Source organism: Morone saxatilis, unplaced genomic scaffold, assembly GCF_004916995.1.
Source record: "Morone saxatilis isolate NCDOM2014 unplaced genomic scaffold, NCSU_SB_2.0 Contig4, whole genome shotgun sequence".
Classification (NCBI taxonomy): Eukaryota; Metazoa; Chordata; class Actinopteri; family Moronidae; genus Morone; species Morone saxatilis.
In genome coordinates this window covers 11874081-11886418 of record NW_023339984.1, presented here as the reverse complement: position 1 = coordinate 11886418, position 12338 = coordinate 11874081, and the positions used below count along the sequence as shown (strand labels likewise).

Sequence of the window (12338 nt, the reverse complement as noted above, 5' to 3'; positions counted from 1 at the left end):
TCAAACTCTGCACAGACATAATTCTGCACAGTGAAGCTCAAACATCCAACTGTAGGAACAAGAAATACAATAGGACTTTAAACTTCCTCGAAGCTCATTTTATAAACATAAACTTGTGAATTATGAAAGCATATTAAGCAACAGTCCTTTTCGTTTTTGTGCAACAGATTCCAAACTCTTACTGAGGTAATCGTCTGGCCTCCACAGAGAGTCAAGTGGTGCCTCTGCGGTGTCACCTCTGTGCATTCAGACACTTGTTCCTCTCCTTGTAAGGTGACAAGAGTCCCTGCCAGTCTGCCAGTGGCTCGAATACGATTATTAGCTTCCTGGGAGGCTCAGATATCAGGAACTGATCCACTCCCACTTTCCCATTGGCCTCAAGTGCCACTGTGATATCAGACACTTTCAGCTGGGGGACAAACTGGGTGGCAGGTGGAAAGCGACATTGTCATAATACTGACATCATCCCCTGTGAATTTTTCACCCCCCTGGTAGTTGGATCCCCCAGTGCCACTGCTCCACTGGCCGAGGGACAGGAATAGCAGCGCTGTGAACGTGCAGCAATGACAAAGACAGAATGAACAAGGGGCAGGAGAGGGTCAAACGCAGCCCATCCATAATCTAAAAATACTAGCACTGAAACATTATGTAAATGTAACACGTAATTGCTCCTCATGTATCAATCAGTAGTTAAAATGGGTGTGTATCTTTTGGGGAAAAAGTTGTGTTAGGACTAAAGAGTTAATAAAAAAATTAATAAAGTCTAAAATGGAAGTTTTTTCAAACCTCAAAATTGTACGTAACATAAGTAATTAAGTTTAAAAGAGATGAACCAAAGAAATGCTGTTGCATGTTAAGAAAAAGGGTTGAAATCGTCAGAAGAAGCACAAAGAAAAAAGCTAATAAAAGTACGTATTTGTTAAATGGCTCTTATTTCTATATTCTCTATTGGATTTGGATTTATTCTCTATTAAGCAAAGTGCCCCAAAGTGTGTGAATAGGTGGCAAATTTTTATATAAAAGCAGCCATTTACACTAATGTTTCATAAAAAGTAACTTGGAATCTGGTTTCACCATTCAGGCCTGGATATATTGTTAGTTTCCTATCTCTTTTGACATGTGACTCTGTAGTCAAGCAATACTTGTGACCCATCTGAATACATTTTAGAGAGCCAAAGAGGTGAAAAGAGGAAGAAAAGATCAACATTTGTGTGGCAACAATGTTTTATTTTCTTCTTTCCTCACTTATGAATAATTTAAAGACCTTTCAGAAGTTCACAACCTTAAACTGCATCAGAAAAAGGAGGTTTATTAGTACAGTGTGCACGAGTTTATGAGGTGTGGAAACTACAGTCTGTGTGAGTAGTCACACCCATCTAATGACATCTAAATACAGGCTAATTTGATATAATTAGCCTCCGAAACAAATTTATTAATAGCTTCTTGACCCTGCAGTGATTTTAAAAATGTTTTTTTAAATGCTTGCTGAAAAGAAATAAGCAGGACAGATGTTAACATGTCTCTCCAGCCACTAAGTTACTCTTCAGGCCTAATATCAAAAATATTTCAAAATAAGGCGTTAAAATCAGATACATTTATTTTTATTAAAATACTATATAAACAAACAAAATTTAAGTCATTGCAGGATCAAACCAGTTGAGTCCACTGTGTGAGTGTTTACTGTTCCCCACCTCATCTGCCTGTTCCCTCCCTCCTCCCTCAGACGTCCAGACATTCCCACACCCAGAGTCTGTTGATTTTTTTGTTGATGTTGGCATGCTTCTGTGGAGCCAAGACCGGGACTAACTGGCTGAGGTCGCTCATGGCCAGTTTCAGCCTCTGTGACAATCTTTTACTGTCCTCAGCCTGCTCCCCACCCCTCCCCGCAACCCCCTCCTCTGTATAGTATGTCACTTATCTCATGCTACTTTACCATGAACTGTTTTCAGTTCATCAAGAGAAATCCTGACACTTTTATTGTTTTCAGTGATCACATTAATCCTGAAGTGCCCAGAGGAAGGGGTCTAATCACAATTGTATCCTACATACCATGCAAATCAGTTGATAATCCTGGGTGTAGTAAATAGACAATCTGAGGATGAAGAGCAGACAAATAGATAGGTTTGTTTAGGATAATAATCTTTATTTTGATTATTTACAGTTCATGTGTCAGATTATTCTGTTTTTCTAGGTGTCTTTTTGTCTGTCTACAAATCAATATCAATAAATCAATATAATGAATTCATTAAGACGTTAATTTACAACTTCTTACATGTAAATTAAAAGTAGCTTAACTCCACTAAAGCATATGAACTCTATGAACTCTAGTAGAGGGAAAAGTTGAGCAGTCAGGAGAGATCTGCTAACGCTAAAATAGTTACCATGAGCGTAAATTTAACTGCTGCCTTATTTGGAAAAACTATTACCAAGATGTCATATGGATTATATGGATATAAAGATGATATTTTTTCCTAAACTCAAGTAGTTTTGATGTTGAAACCTAATCAAGCCATTATACAGTGTCAATCATCTGTAGTTTATTATTGTTACCATGACGATTAAGGTCACCTGACTATGACGACAAATGTCACTTGAATTCCTTCCTTTCCTGTATGTCCAAATACACAACATTACACATTATACTACAGGCAAATAACTCCAGGAAGAGCGTACTTTTTGGAAAAACAGACCTTCACAGCAGAAGGATTTTGTCTCCATCGTGATTGGATTTAGCTGCTGGCTCATTTAGTTGTATGGAATTACCAAGATCATTCATGCAATACATTTTGTTTTAGCTTTACCTAAAGATATCTGTGTCGATCACATCAGCTAGCTAAAGTTATAGTCTACCTGCTTTAACTGGCCAATTAAAAAAACAAAATTTTAACCAAATATTTAGTTTCAGCCTCTTGCCTTTGTAGGGCAGATTTTGAGGGTGCCTTCTTTGTGCGTGACTTCATTTAACCAACTGGACTTAAACCTCCCAGCCCCATGCAGAGCAAAGCTAGTGAACAGCAGCTTGCAGTTCAGCAGTTTGTCTTGCTCTTGGTTGCTGTTAAGGAATGACGGACACAAGTGACGCGATGTCTTGTTGCTAATGTGTGGTCCAAGTGTAAAATATCATGTTTCAGGGTTGTATGATATTATAGTGCCAGTAACACGGGTGCTGTCAGCATCTTTAAGCAATTGTTACCTTAGCAGAAATTGCTATTAGACCTGACAAAGAAGCTTTGGCTACATACTTTTTTGGCTTTTTTTGTGTGATCCTACTATAAAATGTCATTTTAATTTGGCTGAATATCAGTGCAGTGTGCTGAGCAGTTAAATCAAGTCCATTTATCTATAGAGCACATTCAAAAACAACACCAAGATGCTTTTACCAGAGAGGTGTAAAAGTACAATTACATAATTGGAAAATTAGTTTAAAAAATAATTTGTACAACTCATGAAAGAGTTGTAAATAAAATTGCTTGCAGACCTGCTGAGTGTACCTGACTGTCTACTTTGTGGCTGGGCTTGGATCATTCATTACGTGGTTGACATAATTATTGGGTGGTGGACACCGCTGAGCTATCACTTACGTGTGTCACAGTTTGTGCCACCAGTTTCAGCATGACTGTTGCTTTTAAATTGAAGCCACAGTTGTGGGTGTACTGAGTAGATTTCAAGGAACAGACGGGAAAAGTGAGAACAGGGATGGCCTTGTTCAATTAAAAGCTTTTATCATCAGCAGATTTCATTTTCTACCATTGTCCTGCTCTGTCCAAATTCAGTTTGAGCTGGTCTGGTCCATACTGGCTGCTCCATGTCACCCTGTTTTTCTCTTTGTTATGTCAGTCAAGCCTGAAAAACATCAATCAGAGAGAAGAGGGGCTCAATTTTGGGAAATGGGCACATTTCAAAATAATGGCCTCACCACTGGGTCTAACCGAGTGCACAAGGCAGATATGACAGAAGAATTTTGTGCTCTAATGACTGCTTTTTGTTGTTATTTTCTCTTGTTCCTCCTCTTTTTTGTATTTTTGAAGGAAGCTCTCTCTGTTGTTCAAGGGTCCCTCATCGCATGCACGCACTTACACCAGTGTTTGTCCGCCATGTCATTAAATTACACTTTCTTTGCCTCTCTAGTTTCTTTCAGAGGGGCTACGATTTGCATGAGAAGTGGCTGAGACTGGGCCCCTTTCCCGTTTTCCTCCCTTTGTCCAACCATTCTTTTATTCCAAATTCTTCTCACTTATGCTCCTTCCTCGCTTTGTGCTGTGCATTATATAAGAGAGCTGCATAACACAGGCCAGTGAGTTAGCTTAGATGGTCACGGTGTTGTGCACAGGCATTATTTCCACACCAACATAATTTCCCCTCCCTGTCCTGGAAGTATGTGAACAGTTTGAAAAAAGAAACACTTTTCTAAAATGTGTAAGTTACTGAAAAGGTGTTTAAACACAAAAAACATCACAAAAGACATTATTTATGATGCAATGAGTCAATGTATTCACCTGTAGTGGCAGTGACTTTGGCTTTAGCTTTGAGCAACAGCTTTGGGTTATTTGGTCTCTCTCAAGAGACTTTGTGTGTCTATATTTACCTGGGTGCAGCTCTGCAACAGGCTTTTAACTTTAAAGTTAGGTAACAATTACCACGAAGAAGCTCCATGGCAACAAAAGATTATGAGCTTAACCTGCACCTAACAGGCGCTGCTGGTCCAGATCTTGAACTGTTTATGCAGCTGCAGTGTCCACTGTGTCCACAGGGGGCATTCTGACCTCTGACCTTGTCTCTACGCACAATAATCCTGTTAGATCTGGCTGTCTGGCTGCATGGGCACAGCATGAGGTGAGTAATTGACTAGAGAACATCCACAACTGGAGTTACAGAGTGCACAGGGTTTCCGTAAATATCAATGCGGGCAAAGTTCACATAAAAAATGATCAAGAAAACAAGTTTTTAATGTTGCACAGAACTGATATAACTTCTCTGACTTCACAAATTATGCACAAATCCAATCATTAAACATGGCTAAATAGTACATAATCGGTCATGATCTCTTGTTGTGTTGTCACATTCACCTGATGTAGAGGTACATAAAACAAACACATGTAATTATTTACAATTACGCCTTGATCCTTGTATGTCATACCATTTGGAGTTCATTATGGAAATGACTTGATTTTAATGAAGAATTCAACCAAAAATAAGTCAGTCAATACACACAAACCCTCAGCTAGAGTAAAATTCATACAATAATGGAGATTTGGATTTTAAAAAAGCCAACTGAACAAAAGCATTAGGTATCAAAATAAAATCTCAACATGTTTCACAGAAAGGAATCCCTGAATATGGACTTTGTGAAACAAAAACTGCCTCCCGACCTGAAGTCACAACCGGGCAATCTTCTTCACTTTCACAATCCGCCGTCATCCTGCAACAGGACAGAAGTCACATGTTTATTTCATGTTTGGGACAGGAAGCAAGCTCTCAGATGACTGACAGAGCTGTTAATATATGTGAACATCATGTTAATGTGTAGACATTTGTTGACACAGTACACAAAGATCTATTCTATAAGTCTATTTCCTGAGAAATGTAGTACAATGATGAATTATTCTTTGGATACAACGATGTGTAAATCCTGTCCTTCAAATCAACTTATATCACTTATTAGTGTGCATATGAAATGTGTCCACATGCACGTCAGCAAAAAACTTATTTTAGCAGTCCTCAATATATGTTCAATCATGTGTGAAATCTGAGCTTAATCTTCAACCTGTGTGGATATTTCTGTTCAAAAGTGCAAAATGATAAATGTCTTGTCTTCAGTTTTCCAAGTTGGCAGTTTATTTATTGTACATTATTGGAGTCATCATATAGTGTGGTTTATTATTTATTTTCAGTGAACCTTAAACACATCTGAATAAAAAGAAGTAGGACATTGTTTAAGAAAGTTGTAAGATATGATGGCTAGAGCCCGACCGAAAATTCACCAATTACTGATATGGCAGCAGATTCAGTGAGTTTTTGAACTGAAATTAAAATAGACCGATTTTGACTGCAAAGGTACTCAGAAGGGTGCTTTCTTAAACAAATAACTTTATTTAAGAATAAAGTTAAATCCTAAGATCTTAAATCTTACGAAAGTAAAATCTTCAACGTAACATATACGCTATATTGTCAACCAACTCTAGAAATGAACCAAGAAATTAAAGAGTATCAGCAAATATTGGCTGATAATATCGGGGAATATAGAGGAAAAGTTAACCTGGCTTTGTAAAGAGAGATTTAAAATTATATTGTATTCCTTTAAAAGGAAGTTAAACATTTTGGGAAATAACGCATAAGCAAAGCCAGTTAGCTTAGATAAGCACAAATACTGGAAACAAGGGGAAACAGCTAACCTGGCTCCGTCCAAAGGTAACAAAATCCACTGACCAACACCTCTAAAGCTGACTGGTTAATCCATACAAAAGTTTAAAGATGACACAATGTCCCAATGTCAAACTATTCCTTTAAATGAGTGGAGATCAATTTTCCTGTTTACTGGCGCAACTCCCAGCCAATCTACCTGCTTCCTTGCACCCATATTATCAACACAGGATCAAAACTACAAAACTTTTTCCCTTTCCTGTTTCCTCCACCAGTAGCAGACCTCATAGCAATCCACAATTGCAATCAAAACAGCACTAAAGCAATACTAGGAAACTGCAATAAGGCCGAGTCATTCCCAAAGCATCTAAGAATAGTTGGCTCTCTCCCAGTAACCAAACCAGTTAGTACAGAACATTCTGTTTGTCCAGTTTGATAAAATTGTTTAAGATTTTATTGCTTCCCCCTTTTATTGCCACTCTAGATCCTATGTGTAGCTTTAATGACCCCCCCCGCTCAGAAATACTGTCCACAACTCATTGTGTCATTTTAAAGATTTGCATAACTCCTAACTCGGTTTACTTAAATGATTTTCAGGATTTGTTCACCTACATCTTTGCTGTCGCGACAGTCCCCGCAGAGACATCCCAAGCATCCGTTGACCACCTGGATGCCACAGAGCACCAGCTGAACCACACCCATGGTCAGCAGTATGGAGAAGAGGACGACGTGCCACATCACAATGTTCTTAGGGTACTCGCAGACTGTCCACAGAGTCTGGTTTACAAGGTAGCTGCTATTACCTCTGCAAGGGAGAACAGCAGTAGACCATTAGCAATGTCCAAAATACACACACTGCATTAATGAAAATATCTGTATAGAGGGCCAAGTTTGGGTGCAGGAAGAAAAAGTGTGATGACTGAGTTGAGGAAAAATGTGTCAGTAAGACGGTGAATGGAACAAGTGAGAAGTGGAGAAAGAAAGCACATGGAAAGTAGAGAGGAGAAGAACTGAGAGAGGAGCTTTTTGTTGGAGAAAAGTGACATTTAACGAAATGATTAATAGTGGAAAATTAAAGGAATGGGTTGACCTTTTGGGAAATACACTTTCTAACTTCCTTGCCAAGAGTTGGATAAGAGGGTTGATACCACTCACATAATGATTTTTGTAGTACCAGAAGCCATTTAGCTTAGCTTAGCACAGAAGCAGTTAGCCTGACTCTGTCCAAAGGTATCTGCCTACCAGATTACTATGTAACACGTTATCTGTTTCATCTGTACAAAAAACAGTGTAACAAGTATAGGCTACATTTTGGACAGTCAGGCCATCTTTTTGCCCCTGTTTCCAGTCTTTGTGCTAAGCTTAGCTAACTGGCTGCTAGCTGTGGCTTTATTTACCATACAGTATGAGTGTGGTATCCATTTTCCCATCTCACTCTCTACAAGAAAGTCGATAAGCATATGTGCCAAAATGTTAAACTATTCCTTTAAAACAAATCATTGTTACTGAGAAGTCCTGAAACATTTAAATTTACATCAACTGGGCAAACCCTATTGACTGCTGAAGATCATGTGATACAATCAAAAGCTCCCAAACCGCTGATAAATGGACCTTGTGGTGAAATTGTTTAGCCATGTGAATATTTTAAAAGACAAGACAGGGACGAACACTGATACGACTCTTTATGTGCTGGAGATTACGGCTTCAAATGATTTTCCATTATCAGTTAATATTTCCATTATTTATTTGATTAATTGATTCATAATGTTGTCTTTAATTTTATTCAAACAGGTAAGTCCAACTGAAGTTGAAACCTCTTTTGCAAGGGAGACCTGGAAGTTTGAAAGATAAACTAAAAACACTAAAGACTAAAATAAAGGAGTCATAGAGTTACTACATAGTTCACAATAGTCTCCCAGAGATATCAGTTTCCTCATTTCAAAGTCCTATTGCAGATTACAGCAGAAAACATGAAGCCCTTCTTCCCCATTTCTTCACTTACATTACAGAAAGACAGTAGATTGCAGTCCAAAACTGAAAGATATTCAACTAGTAAGGATATAAAAAATTGTATTGTTGGAAACAAACGTTCTGCAGATTGACAAATCTGTTAATCAACTGATCGTTTCGGCACTATTGGACATATTAGGACTAAAGTCTGTTCACTGTGTGCAGTAGAATAGGCATTAAACAGGATATCAGAACCCTTCATAGAAAAACAAAAAAAAAGGGAAATTGAGGTTTGCTGGAGGAAGGTCAATCTGAGGTTGAATATTAATATCCCAACATCCATTGTGTAATCAAACTTGGTTCCCTCCCTGTGAACACTGGTGCCCTTTAAACTGCTGTCATCGTAATCTACATATTAACAACATGCTCATATTTATTAACAACTGCCCCAGTCGCCTGATGGACCTCTATCAGGTGATTCACTTTTACCTGCCTAAGCTTGTAAAATGTTTCCATAGTGCCAGTCATGTTCTCAACGGAGCATAAGCACTTTGGCTTTATTTTAACTCATATGGTTTGGGGTCCAGCAAGAAGCCAAAGTACAGTAGACTAGACTAGAGCAACTGAACACAAGACAGAGAGTGCTGGTCCAGTCTGCCACCTACTGGATTATTACAAATATTGCAATTATTTTATATTTTATACTCAAGAACTGAAACTATTCTGCAGCTTTAACAAAGACAATGAAAGTATGGCTGATAGAGATAACAGAGAAGTGATACACAGGAAAGGAATGAGGAAGGGCTTGCAATATGAGGATGATAAATACTTGTAAGGCACTATTAGACACTGGAGATATTCTACAGCATCACCTACATGGTCAGAAAAAGCATATTGTGTGAGAAACACTCACGTGCCGAGGTTTTCAAAGGGGTATTCCCATTCACCGTTCACCAAACACTTGGGTCCAATAGCCAGACCGGCTGAGGCCACACTGGTGCAGTAGATCGCTCCAACCAGGCCAAAAGCAGACGAGAACACGGAGTTCAGCATCTGAATGAAAGATAGGAGGATTGATTAATGCTAATTCAATTGCAAACCATCGCATATATCAATATTCGCTTGGAAAAAACAAAACAAATGAACATCTTGTAAGTGATCACATTAGTAAAGCACTGAAAAGCAATATCTACAGGTGGCTTTTTTTAATCAATCTAAATAAATGTATTAAATAGGACACCAAACTGGGGTGGACAGGAATATTTTCACCCCTCTAGATCCGCCCCCTGTCGTTATCTATTAGTATAATCTATAAAGCCTAAAAGTGGAATTCCTCCTCAGGGTGTCCTTTTTTGCAAATTGTTTTTTAAAATTTACTTAATGAGAACTTAAAATTCTTAGCCCAAGGTCCACTATCTAGTTTTTTTTAGGGCTTTCAACCAAATTTGATGGTTTTCCTCAGCAGATTGCTCAGTTAACACAGAGATAGCTCAGATAGATATTGTGCTATCTCCGTGTCAAGAGAGCAGAGTCCATCCATGGACGAAGACTCAATGGATGGAGTTAAGATTTTCAAGGTTGAGGTGGAAGATTGACACTCAACAAAAATGAATATAAAATCAATTTCATTAAAAATTTGAATATTAAATAGAGTTTAAACTTATATCAAACTACAAAATTACAAAATAAAATACACACATTAAAGGCAGATTAGACTGCTTTTCTTTGCTGACCTGCCACAACTAGCCAATTAGCAGTCTAGTTCCTGATAATTAAAGAGAAATGAAAACTATTGGCGCCGCTATGGAGGATATTCATAGCTAAAGTATATTAAACAAAAATTACTTTAAATAGTAATTTACAGTGCAGTTAATATAAATAAAGTAATAGTACTGTCCATCTTTGGTGTAATGCTGATGACATACACATTAGTCTAGTTTGTCCTTCCATTTTTGGTATGAAATCGCCCGGCACCTTTGCCTTTTACCACCCATCATTACCAGTGCAGTCCCTACACTGACATGTAAATCTCACTTTACTCACCCGGCAACGGTTGCCACAGCAACCTGTTCCACAGCAACCCTTGCCCCCGGCCCTGATAGCTGAGCAGCTCGGGCACAGCATCTGAAAAGTTGGAAACAGTTTCCTTTTTTATTTATTCATCAAGCAAGACATAGCGCATGTGATGTCTTACTCCAAGTTATTTTAAATGTGAGCCAGAGTTAATATGTTATCTCTCACATTTAATATACAGGTGTGTGTGTGCACATAAATGTACACACATTGCCCTTCTAGACATTTGCATTTATGTGTGTGCCTGTGTGTGTTCTCTTATCTCCTAAACCAAATATTGGTGAATCCTGAATCGAGTTGTCTTGTTCCATGAGGCAATGACATCCACATAGGAAAAGGAAATAATTCAAACTTCCTGGTCACTGTTCCAAACTAATATCACGATGATTAAGACATGTCTGTCAAGATTCAAAGGTCTGCGATTTATGAGTTTATATTTTTATGAATTATTTATGGTCCTGTCAACCTTTAAAATATCATGATAATTTCAGTGGAGACGTCAGTAGGGAGGATCAAACAGTGTTTTAATCTCTTAACGGTCAAAGTTTCCCTCCAAGTTCTTTATACTAAAACATGTTTTTCACACTGTCACACATACAGCGGTGGAGGTAATATAAGTAAAATCTGTTGTGATAAAAAGTATTTTCAGCAAAATGTACCAAAAGTATCAGAAGTCAAAGTACTCAATGCTGAAAAATGTCTGGAAAATTAGTGTTATGTATGTAACATAAGTAATGTATATAATAGTGTAATAGTAGTAGTTTTTACATTGTATTAAGGTGTAAGTTGCATTTCAATCGTGGAAGTGGGTTGACATTGAACTTATTTATGTATATGTTTGGGGATTTAATCTTTAACAATACATCATTCTGTAAGTTCATCATTTTGTATGTAAAATCTTAATTTGTAGAGTATAGCTGACAAATTGTAGTTCATCGTAAGTATAAAGTAGCATCAAATGGAAATACTAATAAGTATAAGTAGAAGTACCTTAAGATTGTACTTTATACTGCTCATTTCAATGATTGTTAAAGAAAAATCTAATGCTGACTTCAATATTATATTTTGTAGATACCTGACATCATATTCATTCACTCATGTTTCCCTGTAATTCAACATGAAATATTTTTTATGTTTCAACAGTTTATGAATAGAATTTTAGTTAAAGTTTTGTCAGTCTGGACTCCTTTATATATATAATTACTGGACAAAATACACTTCTAAAAAAAGTCTTGTCAATCAATCATACTCAATAAAACTCAAACAAACAATGAGATTTTACAGATTTACACAGAGCTGAGTTAATGACTGAAAAATCCAATAAAACAAACAATAAAACATCAAATACAGATCATAACGCTTTACTCACAAAGAGGCCTCCTCCGATGAGTCCCCCCATGAGCCAGACCTGGAGGGAGATCTGATCATTCTCCAGACTCTTCCCGTCGGGGAAGAACAGCAGCAGGTTGGCGATCATGCAGATGAACGCTGTGGGCAACAGGATCAAGCCCACCAGGCGGGCACATTTCCCCATACAACACATGTTTGGTTTTGTTTTTTTGTTTTTTTGTTTTTTAATCTAATTTGCTGCTCCTTCTCCTTTCCTCCTCTCACTACGAGTGTGATTTCCTCTCTTTAAGGTAGAAGGAAGTCGGTATGGGCGAAACAAAAAAAAGGGAGGCGTATGAGAAGCTAACCCCTTTCACACTGAAAGTCAAACACAGCCAGTGACAGTTCGAGCAGGAAGGAGAGGAGGAGGGGGAGAGCAAAGGCCAAGTATTGGTGTGGCCGGCTTGTAATCTGATTTCAGACCTGTGTGTCTTCTCATGTGCCTCAGATAATATTGAAAATCTTCAGTTTTGAAAAACACTCCTCTAACAGTTGAAACATTAAACCTAAACAAACTATATAACACAGACGGGAGGGGGGCGCCAGGGTGTGTGTGTGTGTGTGTA

The 12338-nt window shown here is 37.9% G+C and overlaps 1 protein-coding gene across 1 annotated transcript; it reads right to left on the bottom strand.

The window, feature by feature from the left end:
* Positions 1-2258: 2258 nt before the first annotated feature.
* tm4sf5 (transmembrane 4 L six family member 5) lies at positions 2259-12043 on the bottom strand. Its single transcript, XM_035674917.1, has 5 exons — positions 11753-12043; positions 10354-10434; positions 9224-9363; positions 6973-7165; positions 2259-5419 (listed from the first exon to the last, which is right to left on the bottom strand). Exons 1-5 carry the CDS (start codon positions 11924-11926, stop codon positions 5402-5404), a joined length of 606 nt encoding a protein of 201 aa, XP_035530810.1. The 5' UTR covers positions 11927-12043; the 3' UTR covers positions 2259-5401.
* Between the last annotated feature and the right edge of the window lie 295 nt (positions 12044-12338).

Excerpts from the sequence above, each read along its gene's own strand:
- tm4sf5 (XM_035674917.1), bottom strand. The coding sequence starts at position 11,926 with ATGTGTTGTATGGGGAAATGTGCCCGCCTGGTGGGCTTGATCCTGTTG. Across the intron at positions 9,364-10,353 it reads GCTGTGGCAACCGTTGCCGG|ATGCTGAACTCCGTGTTCTC; the intron begins GTGAGTAAAGTG and ends TCTTTCATTCAG. Across the intron at positions 7,166-9,223 it reads CCCTTTGAAAACCTCGGCAC|AGGTAATAGCAGCTACCTTG; the intron begins GTGAGTGTTTCT and ends TCTCCCTTGCAG.